At 36.6% G+C, this 24,323-nt stretch overlaps 1 protein-coding gene across 2 annotated transcripts in view; it reads right to left on the bottom strand.

The window, feature by feature from the left end:
- Nucleotides 11,750–24,323, bottom strand: part of NELL2 (neural EGFL like 2) — a 380,317-nt gene continuing 367,743 nt past the window's right edge. For both annotated transcript variants that reach the window (XM_005680058.3, XM_018047900.1), the window contains exons 19-21: nt 23,594–23,770; nt 21,690–21,914; nt 11,750–12,454 (exon numbers count right to left, since the gene is read on the bottom strand). In XM_005680058.3, the coding sequence (XP_005680115.1) occupies nt 12,404–12,454; nt 21,690–21,914; nt 23,594–23,770 (453 nt within the window). In that variant the 3' untranslated portion in view covers nt 11,750–12,403. The remainder of the gene's footprint in view (nt 12,455–21,689; nt 21,915–23,593; nt 23,771–24,323) is intronic.

Below are 24,323 nucleotides of genomic sequence, written 5' to 3'. Positions count from 1 at the left end.
GAAAGAAAAATGGAGCTGGAGGAATCAACCTCTCTGACTTCAGACTATACTATAAAGCTACACTAACCCAGACAGTATGGTACTTGCATAAAAACTGAAATATAGATCAATGAAACAAGATAGAAAGTCCAGAGATAAACCCATACACCTACAGACACTTTATCCCTGACAAATGAGACAAGAATATACAAAGGGGGAAAGACAGCCTCTTCAATAAGTGGTTCTGGGAAAACTGGACAGCTACATGTAAAAGAATGAAATTAGAAAACAGGAATTCCTAACACCATACACAAAAATAAAGTCAGAATGGATTAAAGACCTAAATGTAAGGTCAGACACAATAAAACTCTCAGAGGAAAATATAAGCAAGACACTTTGACATAATTTGCAGCAAGAACCTTTTTGACCCCCTCTCTTAGAATGATGAAAGAAAAACAAAAACAAACAAGTGGGACCTAATTAAACTTAAAAGCTTTTGCACAGCAAAGAAAAACATAAATGAGATGAAAAGACAACCCTCAGAAAGGGAGAAAATATCTGCAAATGAAGCAACTCAAGATGGATTAATCTCTAAAATATACTAGCAGCTTATGCAACTCAATATCAAAAAGGCAAACAACCCAATAAAAAAATGGGCGGAAGACATAACTAGACATTTCTCCAAAGAGGACATACAGATGGCCAACAAATACATTAAAGGACGCTAGACATCACTCATTATTAGAGAAATGCAAATTAAAACTACAGTGAAGTATCACCTCACACTGGTCAGAATAGCCATCATCAAAAAAAGCTACAAACAATAAGTGCTGGAGAGGATGTGGAGAAAAGGGAACTCTCTACTGCTACTGGTGGGAATGTAAATTGATACAGCCACTACAGAGAACAGTATGGAGATTCCTTAAAAAACTAAGAATATAACTATCATATGACCCAGCAATCACACTACTGGGCATATCACCTGAGAATATCATAATTCAAAAGGACACATGTACCCCAGTGTTCATTGCAGCACTGTTTATAGTAGCCAGGACATGAAGGCAACCTAAAAGCCCACGGACAGATGAAAGAATAAAGAAGATGTGGCTTATGTATATATATATATATATACACACACACACACACACACACACACACACACACACACACACACACAATGGAATATTGCTCAGGCATAAAAAGGAATGAAACTGGATCATTTGTAGTGATGAAGATGAACCTAAAATCCATCATACAGAGTGAAGTAAGTTGGAAAGAGGAAGATGATATAAAATATCATATATTAATGGATATATATGGAATCTAGAAAAATCGTACCAAGAACCTATTTGCAGAAGAATAGAGATGCAGACACAGTGGACTTGTGGATACGGGGTAAGGAGAGGGTGGGACAAATAGAGAGAATATCACAGACTTATATACACTACATGTGTAAAATGATACCTAGTGAGAAGCTGCTGCATAGAACAGGGCACTCAACTTGGTGCTCTGTGATGACCTAGAGGTGAGGTTGGGAAGGAGGCTCAAAAAGGAGGGGAGATATATATACACACACACACATATAGCTGATTCACTTTGCTGTACAGAGGAAACTAATACGACGTTGTAAAGCAATTATACTCTAATATAAAAAATAAAAGAAAAAAGAAAAATTCTTTAAGATGTGAAACAGAACATTGTCTTCTCTCAGAACAATGACAAAGTGGTTGTTATCAACTGTAATAGGAGGAAGAGTAACTTTTAGTAAAAGTAATTTTAAAAACCATAAAGTAGCAGATAAGCAAAACAGCTCACTTTTGATAAAAGTCCAACTATAAGCAGTTTTCCATGAAGAAGAATAAAGGCAGATAAAATTATGTAAAGATTGACATATGACACGTACAGAATAATGAAAACTAACATTCAAAAACCATGAGCTAAATGTGTTAATTCAAACTCTGTGTTTATTGTCAGTTGTCACCTAATGAAGTGTTTTACTGGAGGTCTGCTCCATGAGAGTGAGAATTACACCGAAGTGATCCGACTCTGTTTGTGTTGGTTTTGCTTCATAGTTAAACTATTTCAAGTCACTAAAATAAAATCAGTTCTGTTTTACTCATAACAGACAAAGTTATCTTCCTTTGGAATATATTCGAGAGATGATAAAATGACACACAAAGATCTGTAGTGAGAAATGTATTTAGTAGAGACGAAAAGCCCAAATTACTAGAAAAATGCAATTTGAAGTAGAAAATACACGCAACTGTATTCTTTATGGAATAGTGAAATACTACCGAATAGAATGCAATTTTATACAACATTGAATATGCTGTAAGAAAGATGGCTTTGTAAACACACATGGGAGAATATAATTTGAATATGAATGTTCTCTTTTTAACATTATAACTTTTTATGAATTTAAAATGTATAAGAAGAGTTCAGTTGGTGAGTTGGGAGAGAAAATTTTTTTCTTCTCTGTAAAATAGAGATGTTCAGTAAGACTCCTAATTTATAGTCTCAGGTCCAAAACCAAGTGTGTCTTTTGCTGGAGCGATTCCTCCCGGAATATGTTGTTTGGTTCTGGGCATGACATGTACCTGGGTTCATGAACAAAAGAAGGACATCTAGATGAGAACAACTGAAATTTCTTTTCCTCAAGACAGATTAAAGGAATTAGAGGGATTTAATAATGGAAGAAAACGGTTTAAGGAGACTGTTTAAAGAGGAGTTAAAATGGCCCAGTGAGTGGAATTAAGACCAACATGACATAAATTAAGCTGAAATTTAATAGTTCTTGGATAGTCTCTGGAGGTGGAGAGTTCCACACTTATGGAATGTGTATAGGGAGCTCTTTGGAGATATAATAATATGAATTTTGAAGTAATATAAGAGATTATAAAAGTAAACATCAGTGATACATATTGAAATTCTTTATACTAAAAATGAAAATAAGTAAACTATGAAAAGTAACAACATTTTGAGAAAAACATTGGTAAATATTTGTTGAAGGATTTCCAACAATTACACATGGTATATTTTTATAGTTTATCTTATGTAAAAGCAGGCTCCCCAGGTGGCTCAGTGGTAAAGAATCTGCCTACCAAACAGGAGACATGAGTTTGATCCCTGGGTCAGGAAGACCCCTTGGTGGAGGAAATGGCAACCCACTCCAGTATTCTCTCCTGGGAAATCCCATGGACAGAGGAGCCTGTTGGGTTACAGTCCATGGGGTTGCAAGGAGTTCTACACGACTTAGTGATTATACACCCACAACCACCAAATGACTAGACTTGGGGCTTCCCTGGTAGCTCAGCTGGTAAAGAATTTGCCTGCAGTGCGGGAGATTCCAGTTTGATTCCTGGGTCAGGAAGATCCACTGGAGAAGGGAGGGGCTACCAATTCCAGTATTCTTAGGCTTTTCTGGGGGCTCAGCTGGTAAAGAATCCACCTGCAATGCCGGAGACCAGGGTTGGATCCCTGAGTTGGGAAGATCTCCTGGAGAAGGGAAAGGCTACCCACTGCAGTATTCTGGCCTGGAGAATTCCATGGACTGTACAGTCCATGGGGTCACAAAGAGTCAGACATGACTGAGTCACTTTCACTTTCACCATCAATTGATCAAAGCATCAGAGATATATGAACAAAGAACCTAAGTAGAAAATTACAATGCCTGCATAAGTTTAACCTCACTTATTAAAAAAATTAAAATTAAAGCAGCAATGTACCATTTTATACCTATAATAATTACAATAAAAGACTAAAATTAAATTGATAACATTCAATGGTGGCATATTAGTTGTTTGAAAATAGTGGCATATAACATAAGTGGCACTGTTTCCTTTGTACAGCCTTTGGACAAGCAATAAAACAAACTGAACCAAGATAGGGATAGACGATTAAGAGTTGTAAACTACTGTGTACAAAATAAATAAACTATAATGATATATTGTGCAACACAGGGAATATAGCCAGTTTTACAATTGCTATAAATGAAGCAAAATCTTTGAAAATTATGAATCACTATGTTGTACACAGAATAGGCAGAGGAAGCAGAGATCAAATTGCCAACATCCGCTGGATTATCGAAAAAGCAAGAGAGTTCCAGAAAAACATCTATTTCTGCTTTATTGACTATGCCAAAACTTTTGACTGTGTGCATCACAATAAACTGTGGAAAATTCTGAAAGAGATGGGAATACCAAACCACCTGACCTGCCCCTTGAGAAACCTATATGCAGGTCAGGAAGCAACAGTTAGAATTGGACATGGAACAACAGACTGGTTCCAAATAGGAAAAGGAGTACGTCAAGGCTGTATATTGTCACCCTGCTTAGTTAACTTCTATGCAGAGTACATCATGAGAAATGCTGGGCTGGAAGAAGCACAAGCTGGAATCAAGATTGCCAGGAGAAATATTAATAACCTCAGATATGCAGATGACACCACCCTTATGGCAGAAAGTGAAGAGGAACTAAAAAGCCTCTTGATGAGAGTGAAAGAGGAGAATGAAAAGTTGGCTTAAAGCTCAACATTCAGAAAATGAAGACCATGGCATCTGGTCCCATCACTTTATGGCAAATAGATGGGGAAACAGTGGAAACAGTGTCAGACTTTATTTTTGGGGGCTCCAAAAAATGCACTGCAGATGGTGACTGCAGCCATGAAATTAAAAGATGCTTACTCCTTGGAAGGAAAGTTATGACCAACATAGATAGCATATTGAAAAGCACAGACATTAATTTGCCAACAAAGGTCCATCTAGTCAAGGCTATGGTTTTTCCCGTAGTCATGTATGGATGTGAGAGTTGGACTGTGAAGAAAGCTGAGCACCGAAGAATTGATGCTTTTGAACTGTGGTGTTGGAGAAGAGTCTTGAGAGTCCCTTGGATTGCAAGGAGATCCAACCAGTCCATCCTAAAGAAGATCAGTCCTGGGTATTCTTTGGAAGGACTGATGCTGAGGATGAAACTCCAGTACTTTGGCCACCTCATGCGAAGAGTTGGCTTATTGGAAAAGACTCTGATGCTGGGAGGGATTGGGGGCAGAAGGAGAAGGGGACGACAGAGGATGAGATGGCTGGATGGCCTCATCAACTCGATGGACATCAGTTTTTGTGAACTGAGAGTTGGTGATGGACAGGGAGGCCTGGCGTGTTGATATTTATGTCTCAAAGATTCGGACACGACTGAGTGACTGAACTGAACTGAACTGATGACTGCATATGCAAATATTCGACAAAGAACAAAGAAAAATAAAAGAAGTACCAAAGGTGGTAAGATCATGTAATTATTTTTTCTTTAATTATTTGTCTTTAGGATCAGTGGGAAAAAATCTGCCTACAATGCAGGAGATTCAGGTTTTATCCCTGGGTTGGAAAGATCCCCTGGAGGAGCAAATAGCAACCCATTCCAGTATTCTTGCCTGAGAAACCCGATGCACAGAGGAGCCTAGAGGGCTACAGTCCATGAGGTTGCAAAAGAGTGGAACATGACTCAGCAACTAAACCAAACAACAAAGGAGTAATATTGTATTTATTTACATACATAATTATTAATGGAAACCTTGTAGGTGTTACCGTGTATATTCCTTCAAAGCCTTGCTTCCACAAATCTTGAGGCTTCCATATGTACATGTGAAGAACCAACTGGCTTAGTTTTGGGTATAGATATATAAATAAAAACACATTTAATCAATTTATAAATTCATTTACCTGAAGAGATCCCCTGGTAGCTCAGATGGCAGAGAATCTGCCTGCAATGCAGGAGACCCAGGTTCAATGCCTGGGTTGGGAAGATCCCCTGGGAATGGCAACACACTCCAGTATTCTTGCCTGGAGAATTTCATGGACAGAGGAGTCTGGCGGGCTACAGTCCATGAGCTTGCAAAGAGTCAGACACGACTGACTGACTAACACACACACAGCAATAGATAGCACTATTCTGAAATATTGGAAACATATGGAATAAAGCAATAAACAGATATTACCAACACAGGTATGCACCCTGTGTACCTGACACCCCTCTTCGACCTCTAAGAGACAGCCGCTATCCTAATTTGACGTTTGTCATTTCCATGCATTTTAAAATTTTTATACTTGCATAAATATAATGCATTTTTTTAAATTTCTTTTTTTATTATATTTATTAATTTTTTTAATTTAAAAATATTTAATTCTTACATGCGTTCACATACATGAACCCCCCTCCCACCTCCCTCCCCATAACATCTCTTTATTGTGTGAATCCTGTTATGCTTTCCTTTTTTATTTGCATCTTGTTTTTTCTGAACATGTCTCTGAGATTCATCCATGTTTCTAAACGTAATTCTTGTTTTCATCCTCTAGAGTATTCCAAAATATAAACATATCACATTTTATTTATAACTGATTTCACTGATTGACATTTGAATGATTTCTAGAGCTTTCTTGCAAATATGCTATTATGAATATTTTTTCCATGTCTTCTTATACACTTTTACGAGAATTCCTATAGGACAATGCTGTCCATTAGAACTTTTAATGATGATAGAAATATCATTTTGCTGTCTATAAAGTAGCCACTAACCGCTAGTCACAGAGAGGCTATTGAGTCCTTGAAATTTGCTCATGCAACTGAGGAATTGAATTTTAATTTAATTTTAATAGCCACAAATGACCAATGTCTACTGTATGGGACAGTGCAGCTCTAGATCATAAACTTAGGAGTACATGCTGGGTCATGACAAGTGCACACCCTTGACCTTAGGTGTCACAAAACTGGCCCCCAAAGTGGTGTGGAGATATCCATGATGTATAACACATACTACTGGTGTGCAAGACGTCAGGTTGTTTCACATTCTCACCAACAACTGGTGTTATTCTTTTTAATTTTGATGATTTTAAAAAATATTTGGTCATTGTGGTTTTAAAATAAACTCATCTGATGACTAGGGAGCACAAGCAGATGTTCACAACATTTATTAGCCATTTTGGGGTTTCCTGTCCTGTGAAACGCCTATGTATGTCTTCTGCCCATTTTTCTATTGGACATTTTGTACTTTTCTCCTTTTTAGTTTTTAAATACATACATTTCAGTTACCAGTCCTTTGTGATCATATATAAAGCCAACATCTTTTCCAGAGTGTGGCTGTTTTTTCATCTACTTCATATAGTAGAATTTAACTATGACTTTGTGATATATGCCTTTTGAGTATATTTTAAGCCATCCCAAGGTCAAAAAGCATTCTCCTAAAATCTCTTCATAAATTTGTTTTGCTTTTTATATTGAGGTCCTTAATCTATGTGGGATTGATTTATGTGAAATAAGGACATAATTTTATGTTTTTGCTTTTTCATAGGTAATTTCCACATGCCCAATTCTTCAAGCATAACCTCTGTCACATATGAAACATCCATTTGTGTATGGGATACTTTCTGGAGTCTTGGTGCTGTTATATATTGATCTGTCTTCCATTTATTCCCATAACAATGACTTAATTTCTATAGCTTTATACTCTTGATATATGGTAGAAAACCAAGATAGATGATATATGAAATATAGATAAATGATATATGGTCTTCCCTGTCCCTAGATACAATTCTTCAAAATATTCCTGGCCATTTGCTTTTCCATAATAGTTTAGGTTTTTTTTTTTTTTTTCTTATTAGAACTACTGGGGAGAATTGATACTTTTTTGATACTTAGTCTTCCTACCCATTTTTTCAATTAAGTAGGTCTCTAATGTTAAATGTTTCTTCCTTCTCACCTTCAACACTACCCTCCTAGCCTATTATTATCATCTTGTTGGAAATTCTGCAGCATAAATGTACCTCCTATGCCCATGCTCAGCATACCCCCTCACCCTGTCCACTTACCTCATCTTATTCTCCACAAATGGCCTAGGTTAATTATTTAATTGTCATTAGACTATGTCACAGCTATGCTCAAAACTCTCTAACAGCTTCCAAATCACAAAGAATAAAAATGTTATTTGCTAACGATGGCCTAGGAAGACCTACAAGATTTGGTCACCAGCCACTTCCCTGACCACATCCTCTGTAAGTCTCAGCTTGCCCACTCCACTCACACTGCATATAAGTATGCTCCCATCTCAGACCTGTTCACACACTCCCTTGGCCCTGTGATGTGCAGATGCCTCACTGCTTCGCTTCATTCCAGTGATTGCTCTGATGTCACTTTATCTTAGAGAAGACTTCATTCCCACCCTATCTACACTATTGCCTGTCCGTATCATTACTCCACTCAGCTTAATTCTTCATAGCACCTATCTTCCCCTGGCATAGCATCCACTTATTTAATTCTCCGCTCCCCATAAGGATGTGAACTCCACGAGGAGGCAGTATGCAGATGCTTCCGCTCTGTACACGCTGTGCACATTGTGGCATCGGTACTGTTGCAGTGAAACTGGTTCATTATGCAACCTCTACAGGCAATGCCTCAGTATATTCTAGGATTTCAAAAGATTTGTTCACTGTGGTTTTATATTTTTCCACAAGACCATGAATTTCTTTTGATAAACTTATTCCTAAATTCCTTATATATTTTGAAGAAAATTATATTTTCTGGTTTTCTGCTTTCCCTATTTATAGCTGTTGGTTTTTTTTTCTTTTGGTGAAAGAGAAAGAAAATTACTCAAAAATAAACTTGTTACCATTCCTATTTCTATATCTAGTCACACTCTGATTGCAGAGTGTTCTATTAAAGCACCTAGCACAGGAGATAAAGGGAGAGTACGTTTTAAACTCAATATTTTGGTAGTGACAGTAATGTATTGTGCCATTTGTCATTCAAAATAAAGAATAACTTCAGAATCTGCCGTGCAAATGATCTCTTGAACCATGATTTAATCCCAGCACAAAGATAAAAGACTTGGAGGAGTTGCCACAGCCTCTTGGCAAACACAAGATATACGGGTAACAGAAATTCAAACTATCTTATTCCAAAGTTCTCTGATGCTTCTGTTCTTTGCCACTTTATTTCACCACAGATCCAGAGCCATTGTAGCTCAAAGCTCTCCTGTTTTTCTACCTGTACATCTATTAAGTAAGGGCAATTACGCTGCAAAGAGGTGACAATTCCTTTATGGAAGATATTGAATTCTAGGGCAGAAAACAGTCCATCAATATTGAAAGGTCAGTAAGAACACAATGAGACAACTTGACTGTAACAGAGTGACTACACAGGGGGAGTGTTCAGTGAATGAAGTGTATCCAGAGCATAACACTCACTTATTGCCTTCAGGGATCTTTTCAGCATGAACCTCTCTGAGATCAATCTGTGCCACTGTGCCACTAACACTTTACATTTGAAAAATAAGAAAAACAAAAAGTCTTGCTGTAATAAAGGTTGATCTTATCAGTGCTCAGTGCTAGGTTAGCAGGACTGGGATGATGCAAGGGTCTCTGGGACCTGTTGATCTCCAGAGGAATCTTAACTAGTCAGAAACATGGAGCTTTGGGGGTAATCCTTAGTGACTTAAAGCTTATTTTTTATTCCGCACATGTAATTTCAGTTTTGTTCAACTGAATAACTTCTGCTACTCCAATATACAGAGAATCGATTGCTGTTTCAGAGCTTTGATATACCATTCATTTTTCAAGGTGTCTCAACTTTGTCTTAACCAAGTTACTGGGAGATGAAAGGAGTTAGATGATACTGCTCGGATCATATTGAACAATTATATGTGATTCTCTTTACCACCACATAAGGCAAAGGAAATAGCAATATGGTAGTCTTTCAAAAAGGATGACAAATGACATGGATTACCCTTCATGAATTAACAAATAATCATATTCAAATATTCTTGGTTTTTTTTTTTTCCTTCAGAAAAGGGAAATTAAAGGAAATGTAGTAAAGACTTTTTCCACCAAAGGCTGCTCTTAAAAGAGCCAAGTACCCCCAAATTAAATTCATGCTTCTTAGTTCTCACTTTCCCACAACACTGGCATAATTCAACCATGGCGTTTTGCCAATTATCTCCAGAGTAAGAAATAAGGCATTTAACAACTTCGTTTTCAAAGAACAAAGCCCTTAAGAAGCAATTGATTACTGCTTGCCTGGGTAAACAGTAATTCTCCTGAGTATCTATTATTTATGGGATAAACCTTGAAGTGAAAAATTCAATCTGAACACATTTATTGCTTTAATAGTCCTTGGAAGAATATATCTTATTTTCTCCCTCTTTTCTTCTCAATGTTATGAGTCCTCTTTCTTTCAGAAGTCTACAGAAACCAGGCTCTGAAAACCACCAATACGCTCAGAGCTCTACAGAGACTTATGACAGAGTGGGAGTGTGTAATTCCACCTTGTTTCTTCTTCTAGAAGGCATGAAACATCTAAATGATGAGTATATACAAGTATATGGATGTAAACTGTGAGTGTGTATACAAGTACACACACATGCAAATGCACATATTTCATACTTTTCTCAGAAAGGCAAGTATCAATAAAATATATATTTTTGGAGATTTATATGAAATCCCAGATCCATATAAGGAAAAAATACATGGAAAAACTTTCAAATTAATATATTTTTGGAGACTAAATTGCTAGTTTCTGCAGTAAATAATACCTGCTCAAAATAAACTTTATGCTCTGCTGAAATTTTTAGTTAAATTGAAAAAGGCTGCAGAAAAAAATATTTATAAGTCCAGGGAATACTGAGAGATTCTTGAATTGACACATTCAGTAAATACTACACATGCCAAAGTATTAAGACATTTATACATTATCCTTTAGCTCAGCTCCTATGAGGTTATTTTCATAGCAATGGGGAAAAGGCAGTTAAATGCCACTTTACCTTTTCCATAGCTTGTGGAAGTTACATCTTGTCCACTTCCATTCTTTTTTCTTTAAAGAAGTCTCTATGCAACTAAAATTTAATAAGATTTGTATTTCTTTTTCACCCTAGTGCAAAACATACGAATAGGGCAATATTGTATTTACCATCACTATTGAGCAGCTGTAAGTTTACTTTTTCCTCCTGAGATTCTAGTGCATCAAAAATTTTAACATGTAATATCATAATCCCTCCTAACATTGGGATTCTTTAAATTTTTATATCAAATTGTGAAGGACAAATTTTTGAAGATATTCCCAACCCTCACATACTCCTTTCCTTATGGACATCAGTCAGAATTCTGGCAGGAAACAGATGGCACGCTCAAGCTGGCTAATTAAAGAGAGTTTAACAAAGGGACCATTTATGCAGAGGCTATAGGAAACAGGGAAAACAAGAAACTGAGCAGGTACCCACAAAGACAAAACGAGTTGTTGTTATCCCTAAAGCCAGAAGAAGCAAAACAGAAGTTGGGAGAGGGTAGCTGAACAGGGAGGGCCACTGTCAGATGTCGCCTTCAGTGACACAGCTATTCATGGCAGGGACCTGGCAGGAAAGGAGCCAGCAGAGTAAAGCCAAACTTTCTCCTTCTGATATCCTGCTGGTGGTCACTACTAGTCAGACTGAATCAGAATTCAGAGGACAACAGAACCGATTAATATGATGTACATAAGGCAGTCCCCAGGATATGAGGTAGGGTAAAAGGCAACCTAGGGGATCCACAGAGGCAGAACAAAGGTATCCTTCACACACACACACACACACACACACACACACACACACACACCCGCATTTGGGCATGTAATATAGCAAAAATCATCTTTCAGTTTAGGAGGTGTGAGTGTTTCATCAGCAGAACTAGAAAGCAATTTGTATGTTGAAGAATGTGTGGGGGAAAAGGAAGACATTAAGCAAACACTGGGACATGTTATAAGGTAAGAGAAATATTTATTTAATTTTACACAAGAACGAGCTTATACTGAACAATTCAACCAAATATTAAGTGCAGTAAAACAAGGAAATAGGGATGAGTTCTCTTGTTAGAAAATATTAAGTAACCATGCCTGTGCATTATTTTTATCATGACAATAACGTTTCAGATTTCTTCTCAGAGTGTATATTGTACATATAACATGTTATAGCTTCTTTGCTTTGCTTCTGAAAATAGAACTCATTCACTGCCTTACATTTTATTTTTTGCAATGAAGAACTGAACTGATTCATAAGATTCTGATCTGGAGGAGTATTTTCTGCACCAGTGAAGCCAGAGGTTTCCAAAGCCCCCATAAGCTCAGGCTTTATGTCCAGGGGTCATGATATCATGGTATGTATTTCACACCCAATTTTCTACATGCTTGACGTCAGACACCGCTGAGGTGGAATTCTGGTCTAGTTTTGCCCCAAGCCTTTTCCTTTTGTGATTTTCTCAAGCTCCATGAATTTCATAACTGAAAGTTCACTCAGCTAATAACAATGCTGCACTTAGCTGCCCACAAATCATCCACTTTAAGTTTTACCTTTTTTTTTTTTTTTGGGTCTTTTTAATGAAACATTCTTTAAACAGAAATTTCCAGTGAGACAGTTAACTTCACAGTTCCTGAAGGCACTGTGGATCCACTGAGCAACAGATGTGGCCATTCTAGAGAAAAGACAGGGGGAAAAGGCACAGTATGAATTTTTAAGCCGTTAGTCAGTACTCACTGATTATTACACATAACCAAACAGTGTATTTGTTATTTATATGCTCCTGAAAGTTCAATGTCCTAATCACTTTTCACGGCTCACTTAAAAACCAACTATGGCCAGTTATTTGTGGTAAATCACAGGCTAGCAGCAGCAGCTTTATTTACTCCATGGCACTCTCTTAGATCACATTTGTTCTTTTATCTGCCCATTCACAAAATAAGCACGGAGTTAACTGAGCCCTAGACATGCTTATGAATAAAGCAGATATGGTTGCTACTTTCACGGGACAGGGCCTAGAGTTGTATCCATTAATAATCAAGTGTACAATCAAAAATTGTAAAAAGTGCTAGAAAAAACAAACAAACTAGAGGATGTTATGAGATTAATAAGAAGTCTGGCTACTTAGACTGGGTGGCCAGAGTAGAATTCTCTATAGAAGTGATGTTTAGACCAAGACCTCAAGATAGTTCTCTGAAAAGTTATGCCAAGAGCACAGGGAACAGAATAAGTAAAGGCTTTAAAGTGAAAAGAGTTCTGTGTAGTTAAGAAGCCTAAAAAGGTTCTGTCTTGGCAAGAATTCTAAGCTGGTGAAGAAAACTGTAGCAATGAGGCAAGGAAAACGGGGAAGAGCCAAATAAACATAATGGGTTCTTATAACAAAGTACCAAAATAGTATTAAAAATAGTATATAAGAAGGCTGAACACCGAAGAGTTGATGCTTTTGAATTGTGCTGGAGAAGAGTCTTGAGAGTCCCTAGGATTGCAAGGAGATTAAACCAGTCAATCCTAAAGGAAATCAACTTTCAGTATTTATTGCAAGGAATGATGCTGAAGCTGCAAAACTTTGGCCACCTGATGCAAAGAGCCTACTCACTGGAAAAGACCCTGATGCTAGGAAAGATTGAAGGCAAAAGGAGAAAGTGGTGGCAGAGGAAGAGATGGTTAGATAGCTTCAGCAAACTCTGGGAGATACTGGAGGATGGAGGAGCCCGGTGTGCTACAGTCCATGAGGTTGCGGAGTTGGACACGACTTAGCAACTGAACAATGACAGCCAAAATAGTGTAATGTATTACAGAAAAGAAAAAAACTGTATCTTATTCTTTTGAATTTTTGCACTTACTTTCTTCCAGTGGCTCACTGATAATAATGATAATGTTAGTATTGTTACCACAATCACAAGATGATAATATCCTTCTACTTTTTGAGCGCATACTCTGTGTCAGAAACTTCACCAGACACTTTGAATACATTATTTAATTTCAACCTCAGAGCATTCCCAGTAGGATCACTATTAATAGTGATGATTTTTAGGTTCAGAAACTGAAGATCAGAAAGCTTAAATATCAAGTCCAAAATCTCACAGCTAATATAAGGGTACAACTGGGATTAAAATACAGGTTAGTCTGACTCTAAAACTCATCTTCTATCTGATATATTCTCTCAGATAATTGACTTTACATGATGGAAAATGTATCAGACCTTAATATGATAAAACCAAAAGGTTCAGATAAAACTTAAGAAAGGACTTTAATGCTTTAGCCTTTGTTGAAGCTTATCAAATGAGAGAAAAGACAGTCTATATCCATGAAGAATATTATCAATTTAACTTAATCCTCTTTCTTTTAAAATTGTTATTAAGCAGAATTCTTACTCTGATGGCAAAAAAGTGTGACAACCAACCATTTCTTAGCTCTCTAGCAGTGTTTTAAAGCTTTGCTGTTATGCTCAGAGGCTGAGGATTTCTGACCATAATGTGGTCACATGATCTTTCCCAATTCACTGACCCAATGAAGGGAGGGGTACACTGGTTCCCAAGAATGTCAGTTCCTCAGATTGTATGGATTTTGAGCAGAGAGAGTTAGGGAAATTTCTGGAGTATAAGTAGATTTTAGGAAGAGAAGATATATGTCCCCAAATCTTCGAGGAGTGTTTTTCTTATTCCCTATCAGCATGTTCTGCTATAGGAACATGAACGCTACAGATCATGCTATTGATAGCTCCTCAATTAAGGAAACCTAGTTGGTATAAGAAAGAGTAATAAAATATTCCACTGGGGTTCCAATTTCAGTAATGGCATAGTTACGTACACAAGACTATCTCTCATATGGATAACTATAAAGTTTGGACAAAATATAAAAATTATTTGAATCAATGAATTAGTGACTAAAAGCAAGCAGACATTGGAGGAATTTCAATCTCTGAAAGGAGGGAAATGTATTGTGTGAGATTAATTTCTACCTGGCATTTTCCCTTAGGGCACTGTTTAGTCTGTGAAACTTAGGATAACTACAACTCAAGCAGAAAGCCACAATCTTATAGACTTCAGATATTGGAGGACAACATTTAGGGCTGCCAGGGTGCCTGGAAATTCAGAAAGAAATATCTTAGAAAGGAAGTAATGAATCAGCATGTAAACTCCCCTCAAATCAGTGGCTGGTCTTTGAATTGCAGAGGAGACTCTAAAAAGACAATTAGAGACTCATAGCTTGAAGTTGGAAAGCTCTGAGCAGATATTTCAGATGCTGCTCCCGTGGGTAGTAGTGCTTAAAATCTGTGTCCTACCAAGTTAGAAGGGACTGATAAAAAATTTCAGGCTTTCATGTTTAGGAATAAAACAGTCTCAAGATTAAGAGATTCACCCTAGCACTAAGGGTACATCTGCTAACTAATATAAAGTCCAGCCTTCTCAACTGCAAATTTATTGGCTGTAATTTGAAATTTGCTAGAACGACAATAGTCTTCGGAGGAAGCTAACAGAATGGAGGGTCTATACTATATATTGTTCACGATATCTAATAAACCATAACCATTATTAGATATGTGAAAAAAAAACCCAAACAGAAAAAAGTGACTCATCAAGAGAAAAAGTAGTGAAAGAGAAATGACTCATAATTAATCCAGTTGGTGTAAATGCAGATAAAGACTGTAGCCACCAGGCTCCTCTGACCATGGAATTCTCCAGGCAAGAATATTGGAGTGAGTAGCCATTCCTTTCTCCAGGGGATATTCCTGAACCAGGGATTGAACCTGGGTCTCCTGCATTACAAAGTGATTCTTTACCTATTACAAATGTGCACAAAGATGTTAAAAAAAAAAGGTTATAAAGGAATAAAAGGTTGTAAATTGCAGCAGAGTAATGAAACTAAAAATAAAATCAAATAAAAATTCTGGAACTGAAAAGCACAGTATTTGAAATGAAAAATTCATTGGATGGGCTTAACAGAAGATTAAAGATGGCAGAAGTAGTCTGTAAATTTGAAAAAAAATATAGAAATTATCCAATATTTAAAACAAATAGAAAAGGATTGAAATAAAAATAGAATCTCAGTGACCTTCAGGGTAATATTAAACCATATAACACATGGGTGATTGGAGCCCAGGAGAATAAGAGGGAGAGAGTGTGGCAGACAAAGTATCTGAAGAAACAATGGTCAAATTTTTCTCAAATTTGGTGAAAAGTCAACTTAGATATTCAAAAAGCCCAGCAAATCCCCAAAAGAACAAAGACAAAAAAAAAAATCACACTTAAATGTATCATAGTCAAAATTATAAAAACCAAAGGTTTTTGGTTATATTATTATTTTAGTTGTTGCACAAGCCAACAACAAAAAATAACAATATAGAGTTATAATTAAGAATCTAAAAGAAAATTAAAATTGAATAATAGAAAAGCTTATATAAAACTAATATGAAAATAAACAGAAGGAAAGCAAGTGGACACTTTCCTTGGAGACATAAGAGTATAAAAAGAGCAACACACGGAGCAAGCAGAAAACAAATCGCGAAATGGTGGCCCCTAAATACATGAATGCCAAAGACAATATCAAATATAAATCGACTAAGCACTTCCGTTACAAGACAGAAACTGTCACACTGGATTAAGAAGTAAGAACAATTTGTATATCATCTATAAATATGCATTCTAAATATAAAACTATAGACAAATTGAAAGTTGATGAATCAAAACAATATAGTGTGTGGTTACATAAGCACCAGACAAAACTGACTTCTTGTCTAGAAATCTTGTTAGAGATAAAGAGGGACATTACATAATGATAAACTGGTCAATTCACCATTAGATGCAAAATAATACATATTGTGTGATACACATATGAATTTTTAAATAGGCAAAATACATTTGTTGTAATGAAATAAAATTGAGGTTTCCTACAGGAATAGGTATTGCCTAGAAGGGGGCAAAAAGGTACTTTCTAGACTGTTGAAAATATTCTATATCTTGATTCATCAAACTTAAAAAATTTGCACAAAATCGCTATGTATTTCACCTTAACAAACATTACCTTGATAAAACCTAGAATAAAAGGCGTTCCACTGAAACTTAGGTTGCTAGGAATAGTAACCATCCACTGCCATAACATTAAAAATCTAATTATTTTTACATAATAACAGTAAGTTTCCTTAATACCCTGTTATTTCTGGCTATATTTTATTGGTAAAGGAGTCCTCATTAGTCTTTGCATACTGATAAACTCTATAAAATCAAGATTAGAAGACAGTAGACTTTCAGCTTTCAGTAAAATGTTTTTATATAATACACACAAAGCATAAAATATTTTATTAACATATATTTAATATAATTTTTACAAAACAGTTATTAATACATTAATGTTTATAAATTATATAATAGAATAAATATATGCATAATTATAATATATGTACACATATGTGCTATAAATTGTTGTTGTTCAGTTGCTGTCCTCTCTTTGTGACCCCATGTTCTGTAGCACACCAGGCTTCCCTGTCTATAAATAGTCTACATAAAAATGAATATATTTTAAATTCCACTATTATCAATATTTTAGTACATCCTCATAGATTTCATTTATTTCTCTATTTTCAGCCTTCTTGTAATCAAAGTGCATATATAATCACATAGAGTATTTTTATCTTAATTTTTATTATAAGAATTGTTGGTACTTGAATGATTGAACGATGCAATCATGTAATTACATAAAATGTACAGCTGTAGTATTCTATGTTAGATTTTGTTGTTGTTGTTCAGATCATGTCCCACTCTGCAACCCCAGGGACTGTAGCACTCCATACCTCCCTGTCCTTCACCACCTCCTGGAGTTTATGTTACATCAGATGCTGTGTGCTTAGCTGCTCAGTTGTGTCTGACTCTTCACGACTCCACGGACTGTAGCCCACCAGGCTTCTCTGTCCATGCAGATTCTCAGGGCAAGAATATTGGAGCAGGTTGCCACGCCCTCATCATTATTTATTTAACCATCTTTCCATTGTTGGCTATTTTGGTTTCTTTTCGATTCTGCATGCCAATTAATGTTGAGGTGAATATTATGATGCACACAGTTTGTTCCATATTTTAGATTATTTCTTTTGATTGGATTCTGAGACTCGGGATTAATAAGATTTTCTGGATATTTCTGTGGAGATGGGGATGGGACTAGGAGGAATATGTGTGGCTCTTGATTGTATTTTTCAGTGTCACTAACACTGCAAAAGAACTACAATTCCACTATATTACTGTTAACATTGGAAATTATTGTGAATTTTTTTTACTGTAGTATGTGGAAATAACAAATCATATGTTAGTTTATATTTGTTTCAATTATTTAAAAGCTGAATGCTCTCCTCTTTTTTAATAATTGTATTTTTTAGTGAATTGTTTATTCATCCTCTGTTATTTATGGGAAAATAAGTATTTTTAATTTTCATGTTTTTAATCTAATAAAGATATCATATCTGCTGAACATATTTTTCCAGTCTTTAGTTGTGATTTTATACTTTGCTAATTTTGTCTATCTATAGAAGCTCTAAATTTTTTGAGGTATATTTTATCACTTTTAAGTTAGAAAAGGCATCTCCCTTTAGAATTTTAATAAATATTTGATTACTTATCTTTATTTTGATTTATTTTTAATATCTAACACTTTTTCCACATGGGAATTGTTTTGATACATAGCATACTAATATATACAACTTACATCCCTCAAATTGCTATCCAGTCATTCCAGTATTCATAGAATAATCCTTTCTTCTCTTTTGATCTACTAGCTCTTCTGACTGTATTACTCCTTGGTGGCTCAGATGGTAAAGAATCTGCCTGCAACGCAGGAAATCTGGGTTCTGATGCCTGCATCAGGAAGATCCCCTGGAGAATGGAATGGCAACCCAATCCAGTATTCTTGCCTGGAGAATTACATGGACAGAGAGGCCTGGCCAGCTATAGTCCATGGGGTCGCAAAGAGTTGGATACTACTGAGTGACTAACACTTTCACTTTTTATTTGCCTCCTGGTGGCTCAGACGGTAAAGAATCTGCCTACAATGCCGGGGTCTCGGGTTCGATCCCTAGGTTGGGAAGATTGCTTGGAGAAGGAAATGGCAACCCATTCCAGTATTCTTGCCTGACCCTTTAATATCTCCTCCTTCCTTATTTATCAACTGGGTACATCCCTCTTTATTGCCTGGAGCTCAAAGCACGATTGCCTGAAAGCTCTCTCGAGTTGTGTAGTTTTTATCAGACTTAGGAAAGACAGTATTAGTAATTCATTTTTGGTCCAAATTCAACTTCTGAGTGAAGGAAACTTTTTTTTTTTAACCTAAGCAATTTAAATTTAAAAACATCTTTAAAAAGGAAAGGGAAGCTCTTAACCCTGTTTCTCCCAGCTAACTCTTAATTCCTCAGGAAGTAAAACTGGTTCACTTGTTGGACAGCCTCTTAGCACAGTTCATTCTTCCTCAGGGCGTCCTTCACAGTAATGTTGTCTCTATCTGTTTCATGACTTAATGTTTCTGTTGTCGACTACCAACAGTAGTAATAGCCAACATTTATTAAGCACTTACTCTGAATGTGTATGAAACATGTAGGAAACTTTTTGTGAGGACCTTTTCACTTAATTCTTCAAGCAACTTTCTCAAGTAGGTAATATAATTATTCTTATGTAAGTAATATTATCATTCCAAGTTTTAGATGAGAAAAACGGAGTCACAGAGAGATTTATAAATGTCCCTTGAGGTGACATTGCTAGTGTGGTGGACCAGGCTCTGAATCCAGGTAGCCTGATTTCAGATGCCCCATTCTTCACGTTTAGACCAGTGCTTTCCTATAGAATATTCTGCCATGATGGAATTGTTCTCTGCATGTGCTGTCTACTATGATAGCCACGAGCACATGTGAGGACTTGAAATGTGGCTCATGCGACTGAAGAACTGGATTTTTAATTCAATTTCAATGAATTTAAATAACCACATGTGGCTTCTGACTACAGTACCAGATAGCAGAGCTGGAGATGATACCCTGCTGGGGAAAAATTTCCAGGAACAATTTTTGCTGTTTTTGGTTATTGTTCTACCCTGGCACAATACCCCACACAACTTGCATTTGTTGACTATACCAATAACTCAGATGTGGTAGGATGGAGAGACAGTAAATGCAAACAGTGCTTTGACAGTATCAAATTGTGAAGAATGCTTACCTCCAATGCAATCTCTCAAGCCTGTTTGGCATAAATTTTATTTTTAAAATAGCAAAAAATAAATATAATAAAATGACTATTAGGGATACATTTGGTAGCATTGAGCATATTCTTATAACTCAATAAGAAGGGGAAAAGAAAATGGCAACAAATAGTAACTTCTGAGAAATGGCAGTTATCTGACAAGAAATGAATTTAATGCCAAAATACACTTTCTGGAAACAATTCTACTAGGAGTCAAAAAATCCTAGTTGTTTGTTAGGCAGTGAATGACAAGCTCATTCACACTCTGTACCCCCAGAAAATACTGTAATGTTTTCTGCCTATTACTGATTGCATTTTTCTTGTTGGAAGTATCTGTCTGAGCTATATCTGGTGTGTTTTACATTGCATCACTCAGTATATATTTTTGTTGTCACTGCTCAGAACAATAATCTAATAGTAGATTAAGAGTGTAAAGAGATTCAAATTTCTTTGGCAATTAAATGTCAGAAAGTATTTCCCTATTAATCATTAATGCTGAAGTTTCTAGATAATGCACCACTAAATGCACTCAAATGTATTCATATTAAATGTATATTAAAGTGGCACTGCATTTACATTGCTAGTAACTGTTTGTAGTAAAAGTAACTTTCAAATGTGCTAATGCACCTTTAGAAGACTGCACTAAATGTTCCTCCCAAAAATCTGTGCTTGACTGACAAATTGCATTGATTGAAAGAGCTAGAAATTTTGGTGTGAAATAGATAATAATAGCATCTCAAACTTAGAGCATTTCATATTTCTTTGTCTTGTTACAACAAGTCACTCTAGTAAGAAATTTGTACTATGTGAATCAGAATTAAATTGCTCTACTGAAAAAAATTTTTAAATGGAAATGTTCATTTAACGAACCAGAGCAGTTAGAGATATCTGGCTGCGCTACGCTGGGAAAAATCTGACATCTTTGCTTTCTTCTTATTGTTAAGCTTTCCAGATTATTAGTTTTAGTGTTGATTCTAAAACTTTGACTCTGAAGTACAATGACCACTGAATCAAATATTTGTAGGAACCATAACCAAAGTAGAAAGCTTTCAACTTCATTACCATTTCTGAATTCTATATACCCTGTCTACATTATCAGTATTTTTGTTCTCAGTGAAGTAAAAGACATAATGCTTTATTTTCCTATGAGAATAAAAAGAAAAATCTTTATAATGATTTTTCTCCAGCTGTAGGAATAAAATATGGTAAACAACAAGTCTTAAATTTTTCAACTCAATGTAACTGACCACAACAAACCAAGAAATATGCCCATTTTTGCCATATTGATTTTCACTTTGGAAAATGCAGTATGCTTACCTTGTTGATATATCTTATATCATAAAAAGACTAGATAAAAATCAATAAAATAATATTGTCCTTTATCATGAAAGAAACATGAAGCTTGGTTTTGTACTATTTTTTTTAAAAGGTGTGTACAGTTAGATGCTTTAGGGCAATTTACATAGGTTCTTTCTGTTCCAGTGATATAAATAACCATCACTATGGTTTCAGACAAAGCACCTCCTTCTCCCTGAAAATGCATTAGAGGATGCACAGGACAGTCAGCTTTGGCACTAATTAAGCTGAGTGGTCTCTGAGCAGTAAATAGAAATGAAGGTGCTTCTCACTGGCCACATTAATATCTATGATTCCTGGGCACAGCTGGCCAAGTGCTCCCTACTTGAATATAGTGGGTTTTACCTTGCACTGGCAGAGAGTACACTCAGTGCCATGTTTGATCCAAGAGGACCCAGTGAAGCGAACCACATTCATCTCGTCCAGGCAAGTTTTGGTGATGTCATTGCGGATGGTGTCAGCCTGGCAAGGGTCGGTGACACAGCGTGGGCAGCATTCATTCTCGGGGAGGACACTGAATTCACACTCCACCTCTGGGCAAGGCAGGGGCCAACAGTCAACTTCCCCTTGCTATAAGGAAAGCAGATGGACAAGGGGAGAGGGAGAGGAAGGGAGGGAACAGAGTGTTTACTGAATACTCAGTTACTCAGTTTCTTTGATGGACATTCATACTCAGACCTCCACAGCCATGAATGCTGTAGGGAATCCACACATGAGATCTGTACTGTAGATGGATTATGAGACAGTCTGCATGGGTTAAATAAGAATAGCAATAAAGGAAAGCAAAAACCAGTTCTCTTAAAACAATCAAATGGGCATGCCCTCTCTTTCCCTTGACAAAGAATTGTTTACTACAGAAGAGATTTTTACTTAGCTTTTTTGCCTATGAGATGCTTTTTTCTTCCTTTCAATCTTTTACCCTACTTTCTCACTTATTCCCTTCTGCAAAAAGAAAGTTTTGTCCACTGACAAGAAAGTAAATCAAAATATGAAGGAAATTTGACAGTTTCTCTTTGTCATTTATACATCTCTCAGTGTATGGACTTCGGAAAACAAAAAACAAAACTAGGAGCTGATTTCAGTCATTTTTATTCCACATGGGAAAATTGTGTGAATTGGCTCTTCTTAAAATTTAGTTCCCACCTAAAATTTAGTTCCTATTTTCTTCATAATTCTGAGTCTCATAGTCTTGGGAGATGAAAGCAGCCTCAGGCACAAAACTGACCTTGCTCTTTCAATTGATTTTTGGGTTGAAGGTATAAAAAGGAAGCAACAAAACAGCACTGCCTTAAAATATCCTCACACAAATAGAAAGGAAACAAGTCCTAACTTTAAGACTAGTATCTATGAAAATTTCTTCTATAAAGACATGTAGATGAATTTTCATTTACACCATAGAAAGAAGCAAAAAAATCGGCCACATGAAAAATGACTGGGGTCTTCTTATCAAGTCTTTATTTTCTTTTTAACATATTGTTTCCAGCAGAAGTTTCATATATATATATATACATTCAACTCTAACATTCTAATATTTACCGCAAATTCAAACTATGTGTAAAACAGGGTTCTCGCCAGAATAGCATTGACAGTAACAACTTTTAGAAAGAAAAACGGTATTTTTTTTTGTCTTTGTTTTTTTAAGTCAGAGCATAATTGACAGAAAGGGATTAACAAAAGATTTACTTGGAAAAAAAGATTTTTTTGAATGCCATTGTTCTGTTCATAATTGTTTTTAAGTAAACCTAGGCTGAGTTGCTTCCCTAGTGGCTCAGAGGGTAAAGCGTCTGCCTGCAACGCAGGTAGACCCAGGTTCGATCCCTGGGTCAGGAAGATCCTCTGGAGAAGGAAATGGCAACCCACTCCAGTACCCTTGTCTGGAAAATCCCATGGACAGAGGAGCCTGGTAGGCTATAGTCCATGGCGTCGCAAAGAGTTGGACATGACTGAGCGACTTCACTTTCTTTCACTTTAGGCTGAGTGGGATTGGGAAAGTTAGGACAGCCTTTTCTTTGGAGCTCTGGAGACTGTCCTGAAAGACTGACATGGCATGGTATACTGCATTTACCCCTGGGTACTCCTTCTCAGGTCCTGAATGCAAAGCCATCACTTTGTCATCATAACTAGGTTCACCTTTTGTAACTTCCAACGCTATGGCCAGGTACTGACTATTGGTGGAGGGGCAGGGAAGGTTGCTTTCCTATCTTGATCCTGGGCGAAACGTTTCCTGAACTTTAGGTAGCCAAACTTACCAGGCAGCGGCACTGCTGGCAGTTCTGAACCCAGGTGTCGCCACTATTGTACAAGGTTTCCCCGTTTTGATGGAGGCACTGACTGCTCAACCTTGGGTCACATTCAGGGCAGCAGAAAAGATCAACTGTGGGATTCTCACAGTCACAGACCATCCGTCGACACATTACAAATCCATTCTGTATGACAAGGAGAAAAAGCAGTTACCAAAAGCCTCTGTATATACTAATATCATATGTACGTGGGTGTGTCTGTATGTGTGAGTACCTATGTATATAAACATCTATATATATATTATATCCATGTGCTGTGCTGTGCTAAGTCACTTCATTCATGTCCGACTCTTCGTGAGACTCTGGACCATAGCCTGCCAGGCTCCTCTGTCCATGAGGATTCTCCAGGCAACAATATTGCAGTGGGTTACCATTTCCTCCTCCAGGGGAATATATATAGATATATTTATAATGTATCTATATTCATAATTATATATCTCTCTATATATACATATATATTACATAATATATCTAAAATTGGGCTTCCCAGGTGGTGCTAGTGTTAAAGAATCTGCCAGTCAATGCAGGAGATGCAAGAGACATAGGTTCCATCGCTGGGCCGGGAAGATCCCCTGGAGGAGGATATGGCAACCCACTCCAGTATTCTTGCCTGAGAAATCCCATGGACAGAAGAGCCTAGTGGGTTACTGTCCATGGGGCCACAAAGGGTCAGACACAA

The sequence above is a fragment of the Capra hircus genome, chromosome 5 (genome assembly GCF_001704415.2).
Source record: "Capra hircus breed San Clemente chromosome 5, ASM170441v1, whole genome shotgun sequence".
NCBI lineage: Eukaryota > Metazoa > Chordata > Mammalia > Artiodactyla > Bovidae > Capra > Capra hircus.
Note: the sequence above shows the minus strand (reverse complement) of the source record. Positions and strands in the feature narration are given on the sequence as shown.